This window comes from Myotis myotis, unplaced genomic scaffold, assembly GCF_014108235.1.
Source record: "Myotis myotis isolate mMyoMyo1 unplaced genomic scaffold, mMyoMyo1.p scaffold_m19_p_3, whole genome shotgun sequence".
In the NCBI taxonomy this organism is placed as follows: Eukaryota; Metazoa; Chordata; class Mammalia; order Chiroptera; family Vespertilionidae; genus Myotis; species Myotis myotis.
This window is the reverse complement of record NW_023416335.1, coordinates 151369915-151397277: the sequence shown is the minus strand read 5'-3', so window position 1 is coordinate 151397277 and position 27363 is coordinate 151369915. Positions and strand designations below refer to the sequence as shown.

General features: G+C 41.9%; 1 protein-coding gene across 5 annotated transcripts in view; it reads right to left on the bottom strand.

Moving 5' to 3' along the window:
* Positions 1 to 998: 998 nt before the first annotated feature.
* The window catches only part of GNS (glucosamine (N-acetyl)-6-sulfatase), a 51010-nt gene continuing 24645 nt past the window's right edge, over positions 999 to 27363 (bottom strand). For 3 of the 5 annotated variants that reach the window (XM_036298179.1, XM_036298180.1, XM_036298183.1), the window contains 5 exons: positions 10409 to 10510; positions 8217 to 8324; positions 7098 to 7208; positions 5294 to 5454; positions 999 to 3506 (listed from right to left, as the gene is read on the bottom strand). In XM_036298179.1, the coding sequence (XP_036154072.1) occupies positions 3428 to 3506; positions 5294 to 5454; positions 7098 to 7208; positions 8217 to 8324; positions 10409 to 10510 (561 nt within the window). In that variant the 3' untranslated portion in view covers positions 999 to 3427. The remainder of the gene's footprint in view (positions 3507 to 5293; positions 5455 to 7097; positions 7209 to 8216; positions 8325 to 10408; positions 10511 to 27363) is intronic. The other 2 variants (XM_036298181.1, XM_036298182.1) reach the window with 2 other exon arrangements.

Sequence of the window (27363 nt, the reverse complement as noted above, 5' to 3'; positions counted from 1 at the left end):
TTAGAACTGTTACCTCCTCTCCAATACTCAGAGTTAGCTCGTGTCCCACGTTCAATCCCATCTTATATATAATTCCTAGGCCATCAGTATCGGTCTCAGCGCAGTGCTTTCTGCCTGGGGTCTTTGGGTTCTCTGCTCTCAATGTATGCATATGACCAGCCCTTTAAACCCATTGCTAGTAGAGAAAGAAGAAACAAAGATTAATTCTGCAGGGCATGTGGTTCTGCAGGTAGACTCAATGGGAACAGGTGGGATAAATCAGAAAAAAAGGAGTTGGGAGAGTCTGTACTTGGCCTCTTTGAGAGTCTATGCAGGTAAACTTTCTCCTTTTACTTGATGGCTTCACACTGTGATATACCCAAATTACCCGTTTTGGGGTGTTGTAATCTGGCACCTTTATGGATGTGTTCTAACATCCTGTTTTTCTACTTGACCTTCATAATTTATAGGATACGGGGCAACTTACTAGGTCTGGGGTTGGCAATCAGGTCCTACCTGTTTTTGTAGTTTTGTTGGAATATAGACACGCATTGATTTTACTGACTGGTATAGCAGCACAAAAGTAGCCCTAGTTAGAGTTTAGCTGCAACAGAGCCCACATGGCCTACAAGCCTAAAATATAAACTTCCCTTTCAGAAAAGTTTTCCATCTCCCATATGAAGTTATTTGGGGCACTGGATCACATGACTGGGCATCGAGGTAAAGCACCTTGGAAGGTGAGCTTAGTTTATTTAACTGAAAGCCGGCCGAGGTAAGATGATTGTTCTCCAAAGCTGTAAATGCATAAAGATTGATCAGGAAGGATTTTCTACGTGGGGCTCACTCGGGGCTTGGCCCAAGGGACTACTTGTAGGAGAGCTTTTCAGGAACAGACTATACCCCGGCGTGAAGATGACCAGTTCAGTCCTAGGTAAGTGACTGGAACATGAAACAGCATCAGGAAAAGAAAGCGTCTTGTCAGACTTACTACTTGGGGACTAAGACAAAGGACACGTTTCCACTAGAACAGAAATAAAGTTTAATTCATTGAAAAGTGCAGCAGTGAACAGGGTCCTTTGAAGGGCACTTTCTAAGTCAAATGACTGAAATGACAGAACCAGGGCAGAGTAACTCCCAGAACAGATGATGCAAACACAGGAATTCACAAAATTCAGGGGGACATAGTGGTGGTAAAACTAAAGAACCCAAATATTCCCATCCAATTGCACTGGTGGATCAGGTGACATACTCTTTGCTTTCTCATATTGAGGATCCTGGGACAATTCTTTCGTTAAAAAAAGCACTAGTCCTTCATTTAGACACTTAAAAATAAGTTTAAGAACATTTTTCATAGATTAACGTATAACTTCCATGGCTGTCATTACTATTTTGTACAAAAACCCTAGTGTTGTCAATTGTATTGACCAAAAAAATGCATTTTGCAACAGCACCATTGATTCAAAGATGTTCAAAAGGTGTTTCCTACTTGGTGATTGTATTTGAGGAAGAGCTTTGTAATAGGAACTTTTATAAGGCAAAATCTGTTCATTCCTATGTCCTCTGTTCATTACTAATGGGTAGTTCTCTACTCTGAAGGGCACCAACAGATAGGGAACTGGCCTTCTTAAAAGGGAAAATAGTAAAATTTAATAAATCAGTACAATTAAGAGACAAAGCAAGCCTCCTGCAGTGGGTCCCTCGTACAGAGACATTGTGAAAAGTTCTGTGCATTTTGTAGCCTGCTAGCCTACACAAGCTAAAGCCTCGTAAGGAAAGGTGATTTCAGCCCAGATCCAGAATGACCAGGAGAGTCAAATCAGAGGGCACTCAACAGTCAGTCAGCTTGGAAATGCAACAACAGAGAGGCCTCACTGTCCCCATCACCCAAACAGAAGCTGCTGGTGGTGATGGGTATGTCGGCAGCTGACTTGTGTGTGTCACTCTATGCATCATAAAGTGAATTAATTGAATAATATGACATCACAGTACAAGACCTGGTAAGAGTTGGTTTCTTTTTATTCGGGAATAGTTATGGCCAACTTTCATTAATGTGGAAGTTGACTGAGAAATGTTAAGAATCAAACTGTAGAATGAAGCCGAAACCCATATTCCACATTGTAGTTTGCTTTTAGTTACAAATTTTTATAATTTCACAGCAGCGGTGTCCATTTCATTTGCCTATTTCACCTCTAAATACCACCAGTTAATGGACTGCGTGAGGTAAAGGAATAAACCCAATGGCTATCTGGGATTCTGATAGAAAAGCTGCTTACGACCACGGCTTACAAAGTGCTTAAAGCTCAGCCTACGACCCTAAATAAAGCTAAATCACTACTGCCTGAGGAACAGGTTACAAACCACAGCTTTTCCCCCTTCCTTGCTGTCCCACCACTGATTAACCTTCTTGTGAAGAAAATGGTGGAAATGGGCTTGAGTCAAGAAACAAAAATATGTAAGTTCTAAATAGTGAGGAAATCTCAACAAGATCTGGTTTTAATGAGAATAGTGAATGGGGCCCAAATTACACAAGACTCCACAAACTCAGGAAAAACTAAGCTGTGAATCAACTATAAAAAATTTTATATCTTAATAAATGAACAGATAGAGTGTCAGCAAAATGCAGAGAGTCAAAACAACTTCAGCCTGGGACTGACACCCAGACTCCCTGCTGGTCAGGCACTTACTGCATCCCAACTCGAGCCCTTCCGCCTGTCAACCCGAGTGCCCCTCTACAAAAGGCCCTCAAAACACACCCTTCCCCACCCCTGGTGTTACCTGAGACTCTATATGGTGAGCAGCCCCTGGAAAACAGACGGCTCTCACCTTCAAAAACTACCTGCAATTAGCCTTTACCAAAAGCTTCTGTTCTAGCTCAGTGTGTGCCAGTCCAGACCCAAGAAAATGAACAGAGCTTGGTTGACATGTTTTGAATTTGCGACCTAACACATTGTGATGGGTAGATACTATAAACAACATATTTCTGCTACTCTAAAAGCAATGGTACTTGTTCTTAATTAGATGATTTAGTTGGGATAGTTATTCTTCAAGCCATGTGATGTTAGTACTTTTTGAGATTCAAGTGCTCAATCTGAAATGCTATGCAGGTCCTTTCGTTTTTAGGTCATGCTGTATACCAAACACATTTTTCTGAACGGATTTACAAATTCAGACTTTGACCACCTGGGGAGCGACCCCAGAACAGAAAGGGTATGACGAGAACACACACCTCAGGAGCAGTCGTGTCAGCTGAGTGGAGGGACTGGGATGGCTGCTCCTGACAGACGGGGAGCATTCACAGTTTAACACATTGCACAGGAAGGTAGGCTGATTGGGGTGCTTTTCAAAACAGGACTTACAAGCCAGTCCCGAAACTCTTCCAGGCGTGGTCTTGAAGACTAGCTACAGACACCTACTACACTCACTTCATCAGACAGGTGTGCAGAGGTCGCTACAGAAGGTGTTTTGAAAACCTTCGAGTCCTGCCGCCACTGTAATTGTTGAACATGAGACGAGGGTCAAACCTGTATCTGGGGAGAAGAAGTAAAAGGATGTCACATTACCTATAGTTGCCAGGACCTCACTCCAAATGCTACGTGGAAAGGAGGGCAGGAAGGGATAGCAACCGACCAATTAAGTCACCAGACGGGAATCTAGTGGCACAAGATGGGAGGACTTTTAATAAGGGCATTTCCATCGCAAGTCAGCCACACAAAACGGGAGAGGAGAGAAGGAGCGGAGGAAGGTTAATCTGAGGAGGCATTAGGAAGGAGGCAAGATTTGGTTTTTTTGTTTGTTTTTTAGGGGGGAAGGGGGATCCCTAAGGTATAAAGCAGCCTGATGGATGAGTCTAGTCTAGCCCTTGCTGAAGGCCCCGCCAGCAGTTGCAAAGCCCTGAAGCCTTTCTTTTACAATTAAGATGCAGACTGTGGTGGGTAAGACCACAGGTGTGTACTTCAGACATGAGTTTGAATCTGGGTCATTATGAGGCAAGTCATTAACCCCTCTGGCCACCAATAAAACAGTAAGGCAATTTGTATATACAATGTCTGGCACATAAAAGAACTTATTTTACCACCCATGGGGAAGTTAGAGTGAATGCCGAATGGTAACTTGAGCTGAGACTTGGTAAACATAAAGAATATAGGTGAAGGCTAGAAACAACATTGTCTCTTACTTTTATCTGCTGTCTTTTATGATAAACTAATTCTTACTATTATTTTAGAGCAGGGGCTGGCCAATTTTTTTCCCCCTATAAAGGGGCAGATAAATATTTTAGTGTTTGTGGGCTATACAATCTCTGTCCCAACTATTCAATGTTACTGAAGTGTAAAAGCAGCCACACACAATACATAAATGAATGTGTGTGCCTGTGTTCTAACAGGGTGGCTAGACTGGGCCTGTGGGGTTCTATAGGCCTAAATGTTTGTTAGGAGAGACTAGCCCATGGCTAAGGAACTGAAAAGAAAATGGGTTCAAAAACTGGAATCCCGTTTCCCTACTCATTCACATACATTCCTCCTCTCTAATTTGGACTGAAGAACCACTTCATGTGATGATGGCTAAATAATAACATCACCGCTTTTCATTGGCTTAAGACAGCATTCTTCCCTCTCTCCTACAATTAGGCTACAAGAACTGAAATAATCCTTTCCCAGTGAAAGTTTAATTCTGTAATTTTCAAGCAAAAGATAACAGGATTTGCCATAGGCGGCTCCGAGGTATGTATGCTGAGCCCAGTGTTCGTGGTGAAAAGTTACTGTTCAAGAGGAATGAGGAAGGAATGGACCTGAGTAGGTGGTAAGCATCTTTCCTACCTCTGTATACTGCAGTGGCGTACACATTTCAACATGAGAGTTTATGCCTTCTGTTTCCTTGTCTGTGTTTAATACATTACATTTACTGGTAAGTATTCACGTTTCTGTAATTGGGGCTTCTGAGAAATGAAATGAAGGCATATGTTCTCAGAAGTGCTAGGGAACAGGGTAGGACTTGGTCAGTTACTCTACAGACGCCCCAGGGGTCGCCAGTGGTGCCTTGACAAGAATCCCAGCCAGGAGGGGAGGCAGAGGAGCCCCAGCGGTGAGGAGCAGGGCTACACCTCTCAAGCATCGACTGGCACAAAGAGAAAGTTTCACACACCGTGTTCTCTTGGCACACGGGCTGATGCACTGAGCCACGATGTTCCCACTCTAAAGCAGGAGCATGGGAACAGCACAGCTCACAGCGAAAGAGACCCCTTGGGCTCCTGCTGCCTCAGGAACAGCAGACTGCTAGAGCCAACCTGGCAAAGTCACTGAAGAAAATGGAAACTTACCCGGGGTCAAAAACCCCTGGAGTGCGACAGGCTGGTCCAGAACAGGACTGCAGCATCATCAGCCGATAGTTCATCTTTCCTAGAAGCTCCGGGTCAATACTTTTAGCAATGTTAGTGATTTGGTGCGGGTCTGCAGTCAAGTTATAGACTTCTACAAACACCTGCAGGCAATGAAAGGATGGAGGAAAGAAATACTCATGTGAATTATTCCTAAATGGGGAAGGCGGAGACAGCACCCAAAGCCCAGGAAAGTATCATCTGGTCTCAAGATCCTCAAAGAAAACAAAGACCCTTAAAGCCCAAGGGTATCCATGAGACAGTGGAGCATCTGGCGGGGGTTAAACTGCCTCGGTCTATAGCCCACGTGCTGGAAAGGGGCCCTTTACGGGCAGAGTCAGGAGAGGGTGGTTATTATTTTCTGTAACTAAAGCAGACAGCAGAAGGCATGACCTTCAAATGCAGGGTCTCAGAAACTAGACTTAGGAATGAAGTTACTGAGAGGGAGCTAACATTTGAAGGTTTATTTATTTTTTTATTATTATTATTATTATTTTTTTAATCCTCACCCGAGGATATATTACCATTGATTTTTTTTTTAAATATATTTTATTGATTTTTTACAGAGAGGGAGAGAGATAGTTAGAAACATCGATGAGAGAGAAACATCGATCAGCTGCCTCCTGCACATCTCCCACTGGGGATATGCCCGCAACCCAGGTACATGCCCTTGACCGGAATCGAACCTGGGACCTCTCAGTCCGCAGGCCAATGCTCTATCCACTGAGCCAAACCGGTTTCGGCTGAAGGTTTATTTTTGCCTTAGAATTGTGAAGATTCAAATGAGAATAGGAAAGTACTCTAACCTGTGTTACACAAATGTTAGAAAAGCAGTGTTGCTGAAAGATACAATACTATTATTTCTATTGTTAGATATGTCTAATATCACTATTTCCCTCCAATCTGTACTTTGTTCTCCGAATTGGAGTCAAGTGATAGACTAGGAAGATGGCAGGCAGAATTTGCCTATAATGGTTTCAAGTGGCTGCCCTTAGACTATAATAATAAAAGCATAACATGCTAATTAGACCTGATGTCCAGAAAGCTGGGCTGCGAGGGAAGCCTGGGTGCCAGAGGGAACTGGTGCCAGCAGCTGGGGGAAGGAAGGCCTACTCTTGCACGAATTTCTGCATCGGGTCTCTAGTCACTTATAAAGTAGTTACGTGGGTAGATTATGGGGGAAGAGGAACAGGAATTGAGTTGGAAGGGAGCTCTCTTGCCTGTTTAAAATGCTTAAGAGCTACATGGAAATGGCGAGTGAGTCAGCTTCTGAGAAACGTGATGAGTGTTGGCTCCACATGGCCCAATGTGGGGAGCCAGCTGGCGTAGGTTAGCACCTTCTGATAAGTGTATGAAACCACAGGGACATGTCCACGTGGTCCTTCAGACCATCCATGCTCATCTGTTTGAGCAGCACAGTACTGTGCTGTGGTCGGGACAGTTTCTGACCAAGTTGAGGTGTCTGACTCTCAGCCCCCCCAGGTAGGGAAGCCGCATCTGAAAAAGTGACCTGCACATTTAAAGTGTGTTTGGGTGGTGGCGGGAGTGGAGAGAGCCTCATCAGAAAGGGCACAGAGCAGTCAAGAACGGCCTGGGAATTCCGATTCCTTCGCTGAAGGAAACCTAAGTGGAAGTACAGAGAAGAAACACATCTTCCCTAGACAGCACCCTTGGAACTGCTCTTTGTCCACCAAGTCCAGCCAACAAAGCGCTGGCAAGACATGGGGGAGGCAACAGGGCACCTTACCTCCTGGTCGTCAAACTCGCAGTACTGTAAGTTCCACCGTGCTGACATGGTCCGCACACAGGCATACGTGTTGTTATAAGCATCTTCACACACACAGTCTGGGAAACATTGCTGTTGGGATATTTAAAAATTAAAATGAAGATAGTCCTTCTATAGTAACTACCTGCCTACTGGGGCAACCAAGTTGGCTTAAACCAGACATACAAGTGGACAGAAATTAGGAAACTTTCCACGGAGATATAAATCTAAAATAGATGTGCAGCTTTTTCCTTACTGATGTGATGGCTAACTTGACTAAGGGACATGGTCATGGTGGTTCTGTCTGTAGATTGTTGCCATCCCTGCCTGCACATCTCCTGACAAGAATTAGCTGTAATGGGCCCTTATAAAATGTACGGTTGGTAAGGAGACGAGACCAATACTCAAATGAGTCACTTCTAAGGTATATTAGGAACTGCCATGCTAAAAGTTGGGGAAAAAAGCTAAAATGAACTTTGTGGAATCATCAGCAGGTAAATTATTTGAGTGTTCTTATCACCAAATGGGACTTAATTCAAGTCTTCCATACCAACTTTTGGTTGGTTCTTAACTGTATCGAACACCTTGGTGTTAGAAGAGTCAACTCAAATGGAAGCCTATTTCCCATTCTCCAACGCGAGGCCAACATCACCGTGACCACCTTCATGACCAGCCTGGCTGCCAGCAGTGCAAGACACTCATGATGGCATGGGTAAAGGTGGGAGCCAATCTCTTTGTTGGATGCCATTATATCCCTAACAAAAAACAGTACCATTATTGGGAAGGGTAGGAAAACCGGAAGGGGTATCAATTAATAAGGTTAAGAATATTGGCTGGTACATGTGCTTGTTACAATAATTGGAAGAATTTGAAGTGCACATTCTGACAACAGGTCAGCAGCATCATTTTCATGATTTTTTTCTTTATTTTTCAGTATTATTGATTTATCTTTGTGCATCTACTGATCTTCCAGTCAAGTGACAGAGAAGTGACAGAGAAGCAGGACTCAGATTATGGGTTTCAGCACTTGGTACGTCTACACCAGTGTCCTGCCGAGCTTCAGTGAGGAAGCTGTCCAAGCCAACTCAAACTATTACTCACAGATACTCCAGGACTCAGGGAAGGACATGTTGGGTCAGTGACATTACGACCTTCTCCTTGATATTCCACCAGGACGTCCGATCGCCAAGTCACATTACTGACACCTGTCTAGAAGAGCAAAAGTGGTTCCGTGAGGCATAGAGACTGTGAGCAGGACCACAAAGTTATTTGTTCTACTGCTAAAGGGGCCTTGGCAGTCAAAACTAACTGGAGTGATTAAAACTGATACATATGAAGGCTACTGATGATCTTCTAGAGCAGCGGTTGTTGTGGGCCACTGGTTGCCAACCAATGCTCCAAAGGTTTCCTTAAACCAGCGGTCGCCAACCTTTTGGACTTCACAGACCACTGTTCTAGAGCCTTTGCAAGTGATGGTCAAGTGCTTTGAGCATTCTATAGTTCCCACGACTACTGTGAGGCAGGCAGGAATGGAAACCAGCAAAGTTGCTAAGCAAGAATTAGTCACAGCTCAAGGTGCTGAAGTCCAGGTTAGAATAAACAGTCCTGTCCATAAACTCTGTGTGAGAACTATTCTCAGCTCATACTAAGAAATGCATAGCTTCATACACACAAGGACAAGAACTCACAAATATTCAACAGTGCTGTGCTAAGGAAGGTAATAGGTTCAATGGACTTGCTGGTCAGAATGAAGATACCATACATACATGAACTTGTGGGGAGGGGAGAATTCCCCATGCCAGTTCTTACAGCTGGACTAGTAAAACAAGAGGGCAAAACAAGACCCAAACTAGGTATGATGTTTAGGGATATATACATAATAACCCTAAAAAATAAAAGCCAGAGAATGATAACCATGAAAACCAGAAAGTGATCACTCTCATGGGGCAGCTGAGGGATAGAATGGGGAGGAGCATATAGGTAGAGGTACCCGTATTAGGAATATGAGTTCTTAAATGGCATGATGGGTTCATGGTATTTCTTGTGTTTCATAACTAATATGAGTTACACATATTCTTTTCTATGAATCATATTCTACCTAATACACTGTAATAGATTCAGAAAAATCAATGAATAAGATTTATGAGTCACTATAAATGCCTAAATCATTTTAAGACCAATCTTTCCAAACTTGTCTATGTTTAAACATATTAAAACACATTTTTAATGAACAACAGATGCTGTTGTGAAACCTCCTTTTCTCTCTATAGCAAGGAATAGGCATCTTTCCACGTCAATGTATACAGATCTATATCATGTAGTATTACTTTAATATTCTATTGCTTAGTGGTGCAACAATTTAACCAATACCCTATTGGATATTTAGGTTTTCTGTTTTCTTCTATTAACACTACACATACATTTCTTATAGTTAGTTCTGTACAGTGCCAGGTACATAGTAGGTACTTAAAAGAGTTTTGTTTTCTTAGAATAAATTCCCAGATAGAACTGCTTATGCAGCGGTTCTCAACCTGTGGGTCGCGACCCCTTTAGCGGTCGAACGACCCTTTCACAGGGGTCGCCTAAGACCATCCTGCATATCAGATATTTACATAACAATTCATAACAGTAGCAACATTACAGTTATGAAGTAGCAATGAAAATAATTTTATGGTTGTGTCACAACATGAGGAACTGTATTTAAAGGGCCAGAAGGTTGAGAACCACTGGCTTAATGTGTGTATTCTGAAGTGATGTGTCTTGTTACATTAGCCTTCCGGTAGCTTATACTGATTGCACTTTTATGAACAGAGTCTGGGTAGTTTCCATTTTCTCAGACTTCTGCAAATAGTGGGTATCCGGGCTAGTTCTGCAGACAATGAAAGTCTCATTCAGTTAAGCATTGCTTTGATCAGCACTGATGCAATCTTTTTGCACTTTGACTATTTCTAATTCCTCTGTGAGTTAACCAGTTACTTCTTTTGTCCATTTTTCTACTGGGATATTAATCTTTGCTTTCTAAAAACTCTTCTATTAGGACTACCATTTTTCACTTTTGTTGCAAATATCTTCCCAATTGTCACCTCTCTTAATTTTGTTTATAATGGTTTTTGGGGGGAGGAGATGGGAAGTAGGGAGAATATAGAACTCTGTTTATCTGTGTTCTGATCATTCTTTTTTTTAAAAAAAAAAACTCTTTTCCCCAAATTTAATAGTTTTTAAGTTTAAATTTATACAACCTGGAATTTATTTCAGAGTCTTGGCTCAGGCCTGATTGAGGGCTTTATACTCACCAAAATAGGCAATAAAGACATCCCATCCATCTGGGTCTTATTCAGGTTGTAGCCAGCGATGTCCAAAATAGTAGGACCCAAGTCAATGTTGGCAACGAGCATCTATGGGAATGAGACAAAGAAACAAGCGTTCCTTTTCTATCTGTACTGTCTTCCCCTACCTCACCATGACAAAACAGCAGTTACTATTATCTTTTGTATAGCCCATATTTACTTAAGTCTTACTGATTTATATATTCAAATGTAATTATAGTGATTTAAAAAACAAAGGCTTATAAGGCTTGTAATATATGCCCCTGGGAAGTTATATATTTATTCCACACATAGTGTTGTTGAGCAAAATATTTTTAAAAACTCATCTGGAATTGCCTAGAGTCTGTTATGAATCATGAGAAAAATGTGGGTCAATTTTATACAAAGTGTTTTCCAACTGGATTCTTATTAGTTCACTAATTTAACTTCAAATTGACTCCTGACAATTTTGAAAGCCTGAAAGGTTGAATGCTTACCACCAGGGAGGATATTAGCTCTTTTTATAGTTTTTTAAAATGACAAGGCTGCTAAAAAATGTTTCAATAGGCTTTGAAGACAGCAGAAAACTTATTCCAACAGTACATCAAAAAGTTTCCTTAAAGAGCGCAAAACTTAGATATTTTAAACATTCTTGGTATTAAAGATACTGTCCTGCATTTATACCTCTCCTTATTTCCTTGATTTATTAGACTATTTTCCTTCAGTATACAATGCCTCTTCAGGACCTAACCCAGCACAGTCCAAATAGAAATATAATAGGACCACAAATGTAATTTAAAAATATCTAGTGAGCACATTTAAGTAAAAAGGAAAAAGGTGAAATTCAGTGTATATATTTCATTTAACCCGATACATAAAAATATTGCTATTTCAACATGTAAGCAATACAAAAAAATTAATTATTTTACTTTTTTTTAACCAAGTCTGTGAAATCTGGTATTTAAAATATTATAACACATCTCAAATAGTATATCTTTCGCTCAACAGCCAATGTGGCTGGCAGCTATTACAAGTGGACAGTGCAGGCCTGGATAGAACTAAGCACACAACTAGAAGTCACTTTGCTCACAGGTCAGGAAGGCTTTCGAGTGGTGATGACAACCCACCAGGGAAACAAGGAGAACTGATGCCTACTGAGCACCTACCTGTTCTGTGCCTGTACTTAGCGTTTATCCTCATTTAATCCTCACCACAATCCTGTGATGCACGTCCCCCCATTTTACAGATGAGGAAATCAAAGAGAAGAAACTGAAACAGTCAACAGCTTGTAACTAGAAAAGCTATGATTTACTCAGAGGAAATTACAGTGCTCAAAATTATTGAGAAAACTTAGATCATTTTAGGGGAGGCCAAAGGGGGATTAAAAAAACAACTATTAGCCCTGGTACTTTTAATTTAAAAACAAAACCGAAAGTACAGACACGAAAGGCAAGAAAACACCTTCTGATCATTGTTCATCCTGGCTCTGAAGCATTAGTGTAACCGCGGCTGTCAGAAATGACTGTGCAGTGGCAGGCAGCTCAAGGAAAAGGCAATCCATGTGCTACTGAGAAAAACCCACAGCAACATCTCTAGGGATTATATCAGACCTGGGTTAGCGAGGTTGTACCTAGGTCCAAGTCCCTAGGCAGACTGGAAGCCTGGAATATGGTCAACAAGAGTGGGCATGAACAGAAAGAAAACATGTCAGGAAAGAAGAGACCAGCAGACACAGGACCTCCAGAATCAGATCAAGGTAATAGGACCCTTGTGACTAACAGATCTTCAGTGATGTCCAGAATATGAATGAAGCGAAGCCAAGTCCACAATTATTACTAATATGTCCAAGGCAGTTTTATAAGAAAAGAAAAAGGGTACACACCAAAATAGCAAAACCCACAGAGATATAAAATGGTGACTGCCAGTCTCACCAGGAATGAAGGGCCATCAGCTATATGACGGGAGGCTCCCAGAGTGGTTTGCTCCATGGGAGAAAGGTCTGTAAGTTCCAGTACTAGTCAAATGGCACAAATACCATATACACTACCCCAGGACCCTTCCAGATAGCTACAATGATCTCTTCTAGGGTTTTGTTTGACTTAGAAAGTAAGCAGAGTCTCAAAATTAGCATATTATGTCAGGAGATAGGAGACTTTTAGTGGATACTGAGTATGAGTGAAGAATTCACCTGAGAATTATTGTCTATCTCTGTTTTTATACAACCTAGAATTAGATAGATACTATGGGCCCATCACTGTAATGACTTCTAAAAACATTAGCATTTTAAGTTCCTAAAATGGTACGGATATTCCTCAATTTACGACAGGGTGACGTCCTGAAAAACACATCATAAATTGAAAATATCATAAGTCACAATGCATTTAATATGCCTAACCTACCAAACATCATAGCTTAGCCTAGATGGTTGCAACTGAATGCGTATTTTGTATTACCGTCATAAAGTAGGAAAATTGTAAGTCAGAACACTGTAATTCAGAGACTGCCAGTACTGCTTTTATCCCTATGTATAAACTCAAAGATTCACTTATGGATTGAAATGGAAAAAACCTGGACAAGATCAAAAGTAGATTATTTCATAAATCATAGCCTCTCAGTTTGGGAATGTTCTTGGGATTTAATTATACAGACATTCTGATCAAATAAAGGCCCCTGAAAAGCTCTAGGGCATGGCCTCAAGGGCATCATGCCTTGAAAGGGCGTCTTTCTTTGTTCTGGAAGATCGACAGTGCTGCAGAATCAATGAGAAGAGTAACAGGGCTCTCAGGAGGAAACCTCGGGTCGGGTTTCCAAACAGACATTTAAGCCCCATGTTAAAGAATTCATATACGCCATCAAAGAAGAGACAAACACATCAGAGAGCACTCAAATCCACTTAGTGGAAAGCACTGGAACAGCGCAGGCAGAGAACTCCCCACATGTTGGGCTGCTCCATCTGGATGTGCCCCTCAACTTCTCCAACAAGGAAGAAGCCACGGCATCCCCGAGTTGCACTGAACATCCTCCCACCTTCACACAGGGAAACCAATGCTTATTTTGTCCAAAGTCTTAAAGCCCATATGTGGTTTTCCTGACGCCCGGTTCAGTTCTATTTCCCTTGGATCATGCTGGCCATGTTAGTTTTCCTACAAACCATTTCCTGTCTTAAAACCCTTTTAAAGAAATTCTACCACCCAATAAAAGCTAGGTTAATTTCTAGCAAGAGAGGAAAACCTCAACAGCCGGTCTTGAAAAATCACACATACTACCTGCCCCTGCTCTCCTGAACAGCCATTACAAAGCTAAATCCACTGGTCACATGTGCCCTTTTTTCACCATCAGGCTGTTGACAGCTTAGTTCATTATGCAGAACAACTGGCACTGAGACAACCGTGCTGCCAGCACATGATGAATCACCCACCGTCTCTGACATTCTTTGCACAGGATGAAAGCCGGGCATTTCATGCTTCTCAAACTACAACTGTCAGCACAGTAGGTGAAAAATGGATTTTGAGAACAGGCACAGTTCATTTTCAGTCCTGGTCTGCCACTTACTAAGTGACCTTGGTAATATCCATTCAACTAACTCAGGTGTCCCCCAATGTTAAGAGTTGGGTATTCTAAGTTTAGATAGTGCCTATTTTCTAGGAAATCCTAGAGTGAAAAAGACAAACTCAGTAGGGCAGGGGTCCTCAAACTTTTTAAACAGGGGGGGCCAGTTCACTGTCCCTCAGACCGTTGGAGGGCCGGACTATAGTTTAAAAAAAAACTATGAACAAATTCCTATGCACACTGCACGTATCTTATTTTGAAGTATAAAAACAAAACGGGAACAAATACAATATTTGTATTTGCATGTGGCCCGTGGGGCCGTAGTTTGAGGACTCCTGCAGTAGGGTGTGGTAGGTGTGAGGCCAGGAACAAGGGAAGGTCACCTACCTTATGTGGGGGCAGGGGTACTGACCTCCCAGAGGGAACCCCTAAAGGACAATTAACGTAGTCTGGTCAAAGGGCATGAGATGGGCATTCCAGACGGAAGGAACAGTCAGTCAAAGATAGGCAAGGAGGTGAGAGAAGTGGTTCACTTAGGAAGTGAAAGCAGTTCAGTCCCTGAACATGCTCATTCTCACGTCTCTACCTTCACATTTACTGTCCTGCCAGAACACCCTCCCACAGATCTCTGTATGACTAAATCCTCTCAACACCCAGGCCTCTGCTCTGACAACTGCTTTCACTGACAGTTGCAGCCCCCGTATCTGGCTCTCCCTGACAGGAAGTTAAGGATGATCTTCCCGGATTGCTCACTGCTGTGTACCCAAGGCTCCTGGCACAGTGTGCTGGCACAATGTACTTCATAAACACTTGTTGTCTGAGCTACAGTGTAACTGTTCAGTGCGTGGACTCTGGAATCAGACTGACCAAATTCAAATACAGGGCTCTGAGATATTTTAGCTCCATGATCTTGGGCAAACCACTTAACCTCTGTACCTCAGTTTCCTCCTTTGTAAAATGGGGCTATTAGTATCTATACCTCATAAGACTGTGAAGGTTAAATGAGTTGATACAGGTAATACATTTAGAATAGCACTTGTCACATACTAAGCATACAGTAGAGGCTAGCTGTTATTGTTAAAATGGCTTCCTAGGAAGCAGGCTTCATTTACACTGCTTAGAGAGGGTGAAGTTTCTAATTTTAACACTTAGATGGCACTGCTGACTTGAAGAAAAAAGGACCAGTTTGTTCCATGGGCAGCTGGCTGACACACTGCACTCTGCTCTCGCTCAGCCTCCTTCCCCGCACTGGTCAGAAAGGGCCCTGCAGCCCTGCTCCTTGGAAAGGCACACAGCTGCTAACATTTTCCTCAATCAGCACCCAGCACCAAGATCAATAAAATGCTTTTAAGATTGAATGGTCTTCCAAACTTGCCTATCTCCTTTGTAAGAAGAGGCCTCTTTAGAGGGTATTGAATTTGCAGTGGGAAGTGACTGGCTTAAGGAATATGGATCTTAAGAGAAAAAGAAAACTCAAAGGCAATTATGAAGGCCATTTTACCTTTCAGAGAGAATCTTAACAGAATTCCATCAAGAGCATTGTAAAAGGAAATAAGTGAATGGCAGACATTTAAACAAAATAAACATTAAACTCCCAAACTAAAGTATGCCCAGAAAGTCTGGCCCGTTTTCCAACTTTAGCTTACATAATGTATTTGCTCATTTTCTTCTGTCTCACAGAAGACTAAAATCGTGAATCAGGAAAGAGAGAAAACATAGTAATAGAGTCTGTCAATTTTTACCTTCTGGCATTAGATCAGGGTTTTGAATCAAGGTGCCTTAGTATTAACTACCAAGTTTGGAAAGACACTGAAACCACATGGAAATAACAACAAAAGAATCTGTAGAGCAGAAAAGCATTGGTGAGGTAGAATCCCATGGAGAGGAATAAAATTCTCAGAAAACATGCTTTCCATAGCCTCATACTCAAAATGGGGTCGGACCAGCAGACATCACCTGTGAGCAGGTCAGAAACGCAGCCTGAGAACCACATTTGAGCAAGGCTCTGGGGATCTGCACCCTATAAGGCCTGAGGAGATCTGCTGTACAGGGCAGTGGGCCCCAAACCAGCTGCCTCTCAGCACCATCTGTAAACTTCAGGGAAAAAAAGCAGAGGATGGATCCATATTCCAGCTCAAGTGAGTCAGCCAGAACCTTTCTACATGTTGAACCTTTTGCAGCTTCAGAGGGTAAGTTTGATGCGCTCTTGGGTAGAGAGTCGCTGCTCCAAGACAAAGTAAAGATCTAGTCTCAGAGAGAAACAAAAAGAGGCAGGGTCAAGATGGAGAAGGTAAATCCTGAACTTACCTCCTCCAACTAACACATCCAAATTACAATTAAATTATAGAACAAGCATCATGGAGAACCAGCTGAAGAAGAGCTGAACAGAGTCCTATAATTAAGGATATAGGTAAGAAGTCATATGGGGACAGGTAGGAGTGGCAGAGACACAGACCAGACAGGTCCATACCCATGGTGTGTTGTTTAATAAATGGGAGGAATATATTAGCTACAAAGTTCTCCCCAGAGCAGTGAGGGGTTCAAGCCCCATACTGGGCTCCTCAGCCTAAGGCACCTGTGCCAGGAGGAAGAGTCCCATTAATATCTGGCTCTGAAAACCAAAGGGGAGTATGTACGAGATAAAGGGCTGTGGGAGATAAAGATGCTGATCTTAAAGAGCTCACACACAAGCTCACTTGCTCCAAGCTCCAGTGCAGAGGCAGAAGCTCAAGAAACACCTGAGTCACATGAGGAGGAATGAATTTGACTAACTTTAGGGTGAGGGCTGGAGGGGCAGGGGTTTGGATAACTCTCTCAGGAAACAGAAGCGTTGGTGGGAGCCCTTATTCCTTTGTTGAGCTCTCCTCCCACCTAGTTGGCCCTAATGCCCTCCATTAACTAGGCTAACACCACTGGCCTTGCTCTAGCATCTCCCTGAGACTCTGTCCCACCCAACCCACTCGCCCAGCCAGAGCCTCTTCCAGCAGCTCCATCCCCTCCACTCAAGCTGCTGGTCTTGGCACACACGAGGACTCTCCCAAAGCCCCACAAGCCCCACACAAGCAGTGGCCAGCCTCACCTCGAACTGTAGCTCCCACTAAGTGGCCCTAAGTCTGACAACCAGCCTTGGTTGGTGACACAGCTCCAAACAAGTGGCCCTAAACCTGGCACAAATGGCGGCTGGCCTCCTGCAGTACAGCTCCAACCAAACAGTCCCAAGCCTGGCACAAGTGGCAGCCGGCTTTGGCTAGCATACCAGCCTCTCCCAAGTGCATGCAAGTGACCACAAGTGCCAGCTGGCCTCAGCCCACACTGGTGCCCCTCCCAAGAGGCTCCAGACCCAAAGAACCACTGGCTGGCTTCAGACTGCTCTAGGGCCCCACCCAAGTGGCTCTACAAGTGACAGACCAGACAGGCAGCCTTGAACTCTGCTAGAGTGACTCCCACTCCATGGCGTTAGCCTCTGCACAACCGCTTGTCTACTGATACAGTCAATCAGCCTGAAGGTCAATCCCACCCACTGATCTGCCAGCAGCAACTGAGGCCAAACTATTATCAGGAAGGCACACACAACCCACACAGGTGTCACACCCTGGGCCCCAAATGACACCTACATAAGGCCACTCTTTCAAGACCAGGAGACGTATCAGATCTACCTAATACACGGGACCAAACATAGAATGTCAGTGAAAATGAGAAGACAAAAATAATTCCAAATGAGAGGACAAAACTCCAGAAAAAGAACTAAACAAAAGAGTCAAACAATCTACTAGATAAAGAATTAAAAACAATGGTTATGCTAATAAAACTCAGAAAAGTACAAGAACTCATGAGAACGTGAACAAAGAGAGAATATAAGAATACAATAACTGAAATGAAAAATATACGAGAGGGAATCAACAACAGATTAGATAAAGCAGAAGATCAAATTAGCTATCTGAAAGAAAAGGTAGTGGAAGACATCCAATCAAAACAGCAAAGAGGAAAAAGAATAAAACAAACAAACAAGAAAACCCCCCAAAAACCGAGAGACCTTTGGGACAACTTCAAGCATACCAACTTTTGCATCATAAGGATCTCAGAAGAAGAAGAGGAAAAAAAGACAGAAAACCTATTCAAAGAATGACTGAAAACTTTCCTAACCTGGTAAAGGAAACAGACATCCAAATCCAGGACTCATAGAAAGCCCAAACAAAATGAACCCAAAGAGACCCACACTAAGACACAACATAATTAAAATGCCAAAAGTTAAAGACGAGTCTTAAAAGTAGCAGGAGAAAAGCAGCTAGTTATGTACAAGAGAACTCCCATAAGACTAACAACTGATTTTTCATCAGAGACACTCTGCAGGCCGAAAGGAATGACATGATATATTCAAAGTCATGAAAGGGACAATCTATAACCAAGAATACTATACCCAGGAAGGTTCTTATTCAGAGTTGAAAGAGAGAGAATTTCCCAGACAAGGAAAGACTAAAGGAGTTCCTCACCACTAAACTGGCATTACAAGAAATGTTAAAGGGATTACTTAACACCAAAAAGAAAGGGCCAAACTAAAAATAAGAAAATACAGGAATAAAGGGAAAGATTAATAAAAGTAGTGGATCAACTAATTATAAAGCAAGCATGGAAATTAAAAGACAAAAGTAGTAAGATCATGTGTAAATACAATAATAAATTACACAAAAAACAAATTTGGAGCCAAAACCGGTTTGGCTCAGTGGATAGAGCGTCGGCCTGCGGACTGAAAGGTCCCAGGTTCGATTCCGGTGAAGGGGATGTACCTGGGTTCGGGCACATCCCCAGTAGGAGATGTGCAGGAGCAGCTAATCGATGTTTCTCTCTCATCAATGTTTCTAACTCTGTATCTCTCTCCCTTTCTCTATGTAAAAAAATCAATAAAATATATTTTAAAAAAAAAACAAATTTGGAGAAGGTGAGAAAATACGTTGTGCTTTTAGAATGCATTAGAACTTGAGCAACCATCAACTTAAAACAGACTGCTATAAACACAGCGTGATATACATGAATTTCATGGTAACTATCAAAAACATATAAGGGGTACACAAAAATTAAAGAGAAAGGAATTCAAACAAACCTCTACAGAAAGTCATCAATGTACAAGAGAAGACAGTAAGAGAAGAACAGAGAACCACAAAAACAATCAGAAAACAATCAATAAAATAGCAATAATTATGTATAATTACTTTAAGTATAATAAACTAAATGTTCCAATCAAAAGACATAGGGTGGCTGAATGGATAAAAAACAAGAGCCTACAAGAGACTCACTTCAAATAGAAAGATATACACAGACTAAAAGTTAAAATATGGAAAAAATATTTTCGGCAAGTGGAAACAAAAAAAGCTGGGGTAGCAATACTTATATCAGACAAAAGAGACTTTAAAACAAAGGCTGTAACAAGAGACAAAGAAGGTGATTACATAATGATAAAGGATCAATCCAACAAGGAAACATAACTCTAGTAAACATTTACACAACCACTATAGGGGGGCATCTAAATACATAAAGCAAATATTAACAGATTAAGAGAGAGATCAACAGTAATACAATAATAGTAGGGAACTTTAACATCCCACTTACATCAAAGGATAGATCATCCAGACAGAGAAAATCAACAAGGAAACAGTGGCCTTAAAAGACACATTAGATCAAGGTTCCGCTGCTTCCCACAACCACATCAAAATTACAACTAAGCCCTAACTGGTTTGGCTCAGTGGATAGAGCATCAGCCTGCGGACTGAAGGGTCTCAGGTTTGATTCCGGTCAAGGGCATGTACCTTGGTTGCGGGCACATCCCCGGTACAGGGTGTGCAGGAGGCAGCTGATTAATGTTTCTCTCTCATCGATGTTTCTTCTTCTTCTTCTTCTTTTTTTAAATACAGAGAGGAAGGGAGAGGGATAGAGAGTTAGAAACAGCGAGGAGAGAGAAACATCGATCAGCTGCCTCCTGCACACCCCCTACTGGGTTTATGCCCGCAACCAAGGTACATGCTCTTGACCGGAATCAAACCTGGGACCCTTGAGTCCGCAGGCCGACGCTCTATCCGCTGAGCCAAACCAGTTAGGGCTCTCATCGATGTTTCTAACTCTCTATCTCTTTCCCTTCCTCTCTGTAAAAAATCAATAAAATATATATATTTAAAAAAAAAATTACAACTAAAATACAGAACCACCATCATTCAGAACCACCTGAAATCTAACAGAAGTCCTACAACTAGGGCAGTGGTTCTCAACCTTCTGGCCCTTTAAATACAGTTCCTCATGTTGTGACCCAACCATAAAATTATTTTCGTTGCTACTTCATACCTGTAATGTTGCTACTGTTATGAATCGTAATGTAAATATCTGATATGCAGGATGGTCTTAGGCGACCCCTGTGCAAGGGTCGCTCGACCACCAAAGGGCTCGCGACCCACAGGTTGAGAACCGCTGAACAAGGGAATTAAAGAAGCAGCACATTGAGACTGGCAGGAGGGGCAGAGAAGTGGGGCAAAATAGCAAAACCAGCTGGTCTGACACATGTGGCGGTTTTAAAATTGGGAGGGATATCCTAATTTTTAAAATGTGGAGGTTCCCCTGAGGAGGGGTCCCTGCCCCACACCAGACACCCCTGCCCAGGGTTCCAGTGCTAGGAAGAGAAGTCTCCACAACTTCTAGCTGTACACTAGTGGGGATTGTCACTGAGTGACATGGAGGCTGCTGGCCCCAGGCAGTTCCTCTTAAAGGGCTGGTGTACAGACTTAGTCAGAATCACTTCCTCTGAACTCCAGTGCTGGGACAGCAGCTTGAAAGGAACTTGGGACATATGGGGAGGAACTAACTTGTCTGGAATCAGGGCGAGAGCTGGAGGGGCAGCTTCCTCCCAGACAGAGGTCTGGCAGAGGCCATTGTTCCTTTGCCGACCCTCCCTGCCACAGAGACAAGAGGCAGGCGCCATATCTGAATCTCCATCAATCTGGCTCACATTTTTTACCCTGCCCTGGTGATTCCGAGACGCCACCCCTCCCCACTTGCAGGCTCATCCAAGCCATTTCCAGTGGCTTTTCCATACAGTTGGCCTCTCTTGACTCATGCTGAAGACTTTCCTTTTAAAATCTCTCAAACAAGCAGCAGCTGACTTCTGTGTGCCCCATACCTTTCAATAAGTGGCCCCAGTCCCAGAGCTAGGGCAGCCCACCTTGGTTCATAGTTTGGCTTCTCCTGGGCAAAGCCCAACACAAGTAGTAGCCACCTGCAGATTACTTTGTAGCTCATAGTGGGTGGCCCAGGCAGGGCACAGGCAGTGGCTGACTTTGCACCCCCCAGGAGACTTCAGAGTCAGTGCACCTGGTGGTTGGCTTTGACTACACCAGACTACAACCCTACCACTTTCATGAGTGACACACTCAAGGGACAGACTCGGCAAGCACTATAGCCCCATTGATACAAGACCTACTCTACAGGGCTGGCTCCTGCACAGCAGCTCTTCCACTGTTAGTGCTAGTCAATTGGCCTGAGGAGTAATCCCTTCCAGTGACACCAAGATCAACCAAGACTCAACTACAACAGGACAATGCACACAACTCACACAGGGGTGTACCTAGAGTGCCTAGCTCAGGTGATTGGGGAGGCTGAGCCACTGGGCCATATAGGACAATTACATAAGGCCACTCTACTAAGTCCAGGAGACATAGCAGATCTACATAATACACAGAAACAAACACAAAGAAGCAGCCAAAATGTGGATGTAAAGAAACATGTCACAAATGAAAGAATAGGAGAACTATCCAGAAAAAAAACTAAATGAAATGGAAGCAAGAAACTACCAGATACACAGTTCAAAACAATGGTTATAAGGTTGCTCAAGGATCTCACTGAGAACTTCAAGGAACTTAGTGACAACATCAACAACATAAGAAAGGGCCAGTCAGAAATGAAGGATACACTAATTGAAATAAAGAATAATTTACAGGGAATCAACAGTAGAGTACAAGACACCGAGAATCAAATCAAGAATATGGAATATAAGGAAGCAAAAAACACCCAATCAGAACAGCAAAGCACCCATATATCTCTCAGCTGATTTCTCAACAGAAACTTTGCAGGTCAGAAGGGAGTGGCAAGAAATATTCAAAGTGATGAAAAGCAAGGACCTACAACCATGATTACTCTACCCAACAAAACTCTCATTTAGAACTAAGCGTCAGATAAAGAGCTTCACAAGAAAAAAAGCTAAAGGAGTTCATCACTACCATTACATGAAATGCTAAAGGGTCTTCTTTAGCAGAAGAAAAAAAAATTCAAGAATCCTATATAATAAAAGAGAAACATGTAAACTGACCATCCCTTTGCTATGCTGACCAGCCAACCAGGGTGAATATGCAATTAACCCAACAAAGATGGTGGATTAATTTGCATACACAGGGGCCAGGCGGAGAGCAGAAGTGGGAGAGCCAGCAGCTTGGGGGGATGTGACTCCCTCGGTTGCCAGGCGGAGAGCAGAGCAGGAGAGCCGGAGGATTGGGGGCAGTGGCTCCCTCGGTCGCTCCAGCGTGGGGAGCACTAGGAATTCTGGGAATAGTAGTTCTGATGGCAGCCCCAGGACCAGAAGCAGAAGCCCAGAGCACGGGGAGCACCAGGAATGCTGGGAATCATAGTTCTGGTGGCAGGCGGATCTCCTAGACCAGTGGTTGGCAAACCGCGGCTTGCGAGCCACATGCGGCTCTTTGGCCCCTTGAGTGTGGCTCTTCCACAAAATACCATGTGCGGGTGTGCACGTACAGTGCGATTGAAACTTTGTGGCCCATGTGCAGAAGTCGATTTTCAGCCTGGGCGAGTCTATTTTGAAGAAGTGGCGTTAGAAGAAGTGGGGGGTGTCGGTCGGTCGGGTGACGGGAGACATGGCACAAGTGGGCCGCGGGATACACAGCGCGGAGGAGGCGTGCACGATTCATGCACGAGTTGAGTGAGCCAGTCAGTCAGCAGTCTCATTGTGCAGTGATTAGTGCTAGTCGCGTCCACAAATCACGCAGGTGACAAAAGTACCTACTTGAAGCATAAAGTTACCTGTATTTTTCCAACCAGCTGCAAATCCTACAGGTATTTTTGTCATCAATTTATTATTTTTTTAAAAATATATTTTATTGATTTTTTACAGAGAGGAAGGGAGAGGGAGAGTTAGAAACATTGATGAGAGAGAAGCATCGATCAACTGCTTCCTGCACTCCCCCACTGGGGATGTGCCTGCAACCAAGGTACATGCCCTTGACCGGAATCGAACCCAGGACTCTTCAGTCCCCAGGCCGACGCTCTATCCAGTGAGCCAAACCGGCGAGGGCTCAATTTAAGAATTGTAATATTTTGCGTTGGTGGCTTTATTATTATAAAATGAAACTTATCTGCTTAGAGGGGTTTAAATGCCTAACCTTGCTAAATAACTTCTCTCGCTTACTGTTTATTTCCTTCCTTAGCACTCATGACAACTGCAATTATTTGATGTGACTATTTATTTATTTAAAGTTGATCTTCCTCACTAGAATGCAAGTTCCAGAAGGATGTCATGTTATCTCCAGTCTTAGACACATAATAGGCATTCCATAAACATATTAGTGTATTGAACTCATGTTGTTAATACTAAGTACTCAATCCAAAATTATTAATTAAGTTAATAACAATGTACCTACCTATATAGTTTAAATTTTAAAAATGTGGCTCTCAAAAGAAATTTCAATCGTTGTACTGTTGATATTTGGCTCTGTTGACTAATGAGTTTGCTGACCACTGTCCTAGACACTAGAGCAAAGTGAGCCTGGAGCAAGTTACTGTTGCAGTGGGGGATGGAGGGAAAGCAAAGGTGAGAGACATAAGTAAAATCAGAGTGTCTAGGAAAAATTAAAGGGAAGATATCCTAAAACTTCCAGGAAATCTCCACCAATGAAGCAAAGAAAAAAAAAGCCTCTATTATTCTGTGAGCAACAAACCAAACTGGGTTGGGGTCTCAGACAATTCGCTCATATGATTGCAAAGACAGACAGAAACTCCCGGATTGGAGAGGGCTCCCCTGAGGGCTCCCAGACTGGAGAGGGTGCAGGTCGGGCTGAGGGACCCCCCACCCCCACTCCCCCATCCTCCGGGGAACGAATCTTCGTGCACCAGGCCCCTAGTATGAACAATAAAATGGCAATAAATATATTTCTATTACCAATTTAATCTAAAAATCAAAATAAATGAACAAGCAGAACAGAAACAGACTCATAGATACAGAGAATATTTTGACGGTTGCCAGATGGAAGGGGGTTTGGGGCAATGGGTGAAAAAGGCAGAGGGATTTAAAAGTACAAACTAGTCATAGCCCATGAACACAGACAATAAGACAGGTGAAGGCATGCGGTGGGGTGGGAGACGGGTGGAGGGGGGCAAAGGGAGAAAATGGGGGACATCTGTAATAATCTCAACAATAAAATAAAATTTTTAAAAGGCACATTTTAAAAAGGCACATTTTAGATCATATGAATTTAATAAATGGAATATACATTTTTCTCAAGTGCACATGGAACATTTCATAGGACAGGCCACATGATGAGGCACAAAAGATGACTCAAATTTAAGAAGACTAAAATTCTATCAAGCATCTCCTCTGATCATAACAGTATGAAACTGAAATCAATTATAAGAAAAAAAATTGGAACAAACACATGAAGGGTAAACAACATGCTACTAAACACTCAATATGTTAATAAAGAAATCAAGGAGGAAATTAAAAGATACCCTGAGATAAATGAAAATGGAAACACAATGGTCCAAAAATCTATGGGACACAGCAAAAGCAGTTCTAAGAGAGAAATTCATAGCAATAGAGGCCTACCTCAAGAAACAAAAAACATTTCACGTAAACAATATAATTTTATACCTAAAGGAACAAGAAAAAAAAAAGCAAAGCCCAAAGTAGGTAGAAGGTAGGATATAACAAGGATCAGAAATAAATTAGAGACTAAAAAAATAATAAAGATCAATAAACTAAGAGCTAATTCTTTGAAAAGTTAAACATTATTGATAAATCTTTAATCAGATTCATTAAGAAAAAAAAGAGGGCCCAAATAAATAACATCCAAAATGAATGAGAAATGACACAAGTGGTATCACATAAATACAAAGGATAAGAAAACACTACAAACAATTATATGCCAACAAATTGGACAACTTCAAAGAAATGGATAAATGCTTGAAATATAACCTTCCAAGTCTGAATCAGGAATAAATAGAAAATCTGAATGGACCAATTACTAACAATGAAATTGAATCTATAATCAAAACTTTCCCAACAAACAAAAGTCCTGGACCAGACAGCTTCAGAGGTGAATTTTACTGAACATTCAAAGAATTAACACCTACCTTTATCAAACTATTCCAAAATATTAAAGAGAGGAAAGCTCCCAAACTCATTCAAGGCCAGCAGTACCCTTATACTAAAACCAGACAAAGACACAACAAAAAAAAGAAAATTATAGGCCATTATCCCTGATGAACATAGATGTAAAAATCCTTAACAAAATATTAGCAAGTCAAATTCAGCAATACATTAAAAAGATCATACACCATGATTAAGTGGGATTTATTTACAAGGATGCAAGGTTGGATCAATATCCACAAATCAATTAACATGACATACCACATGCACAAAATAAAGAATAAAAATCATATAATCAAAGACAAAATGAAAGAGAAAAATCATATAATCATATCAATAGATACAGAAAAAGCATTTGACAAAATCCAACACCAATATATATATATATATATATATATATATATATATATATATATACACACACACACACACACACACACACATATACATACATAAAAGGCTAAAATGCAAAGTGTCCCCTCGGGAGTTCAACTGGGAGACCGCGAGTTCAATTGCTCACTATGACGTGCACTGACCACCAAGGCGGAACTAAGGAAGGCCCCGGCTAGCAGCTGGAAGGCCCCAATTGGCCCTGATCTCCAGTGAGGCCCATGAATCCTACCCATGCACAATTTCGTGCACTGGGCCTCTAGTTTATGATAAAAACTTTCAGCATAGTGGAGATAAAGGGAATATACCTGATTATAAAGACTGTATATGAGAAACCCACAACTGACATCACACTCAATGATGAAAAGATTAAAGCTTTTTCTCCAAGATCAGGAATAAGACAAGGATACACAGCAATCTGACATGATAAAGAAATAAAAGGCATCCAAATTGGAAAGTAAGTAAAACTATCACTATTTGCTCATGATATGATATATATAGAAAACCCTGAAAATTCCACCAAAAACTATTAGAATTAATAAATGAATTCAGTAAAGTTTCAGAAAAAATTGTCAGAAATCTATTACAATTTTATGTACTAATACTGAACTATCAGAAAGAGAAGACAATAATCTAATTTACAATTGGATCAAAAAGAAATGAAAAACTTAACCAAGAAGATAAAAGACCTATACTATGAAAACTATACCCTTTTTTTTTAATTAAATCTTTATTGTTCAGATTATTACATTTGTTCCTCTTTTTTCCCCCCCCATAACTCCCCTCTTCCCAGTTCCCGCCCCACCCTCCGCCCTCACTCCCCACCCACTGTCCTCATCCATAGGTGCACGATTTTTGTCCAGTCTCTTCCCGCATCTCCCACACCCCTTTACCCCGCAAGAATAGTCAGTCCATTCCCTTTCTATGTCCCTGATTCTATTATAATCACCAGTTCATTCTGTTCATCAGATTATTTATTCACTTGATTCTTAGATTCACTTGTTGATAGATGCATATTTGTTGTTCATAATTTGTATCTTTACCTTTTTCTTCCTCTTCCTCTTCTTAAAGGATACCTTTCAGCATTTCATATAATCCTGGTTTGGTGGTGATGAACTCCTTTAGCTTTTCCTTATCTGTGAAGCTCTTTATCTGACCCTCAATTCTGAATGATAGCTTTGCTGGATAAAGTAATCTTGGTTGTAGGTTCTTGGTATTCATCACTTTGAATATTTCTTGCCACTCCCTTCTGGCCTGCAAAGTTTCTGTTGAGAAATCAGCTGACAGTCGTATGGGTATTCCCTTGTAGGTAACTGAGTTTCTTTCTCTTGCTGTTTTTAAGATTCTCTCTTTATCTTTTGCTCTTGGCATTTTAATTATGATGTGTCTTGGTGTGGTCCTCTTTGGATTCCTTTTGTTTGGGGTTCTCCGCGCTTCTTGGACCTGTAAGTCCATTTCTTTCACCAGATGGGGGAAGTTATCTGTCATTATTTCTTCAAATAGGTTTTCAATATCTTGCTCTCTCTCATCTTCTGGCACCCCTATAATTCTGATGTTGGTACGCTTGAAGCTGTCCCAGAGGCTCCTTACACTA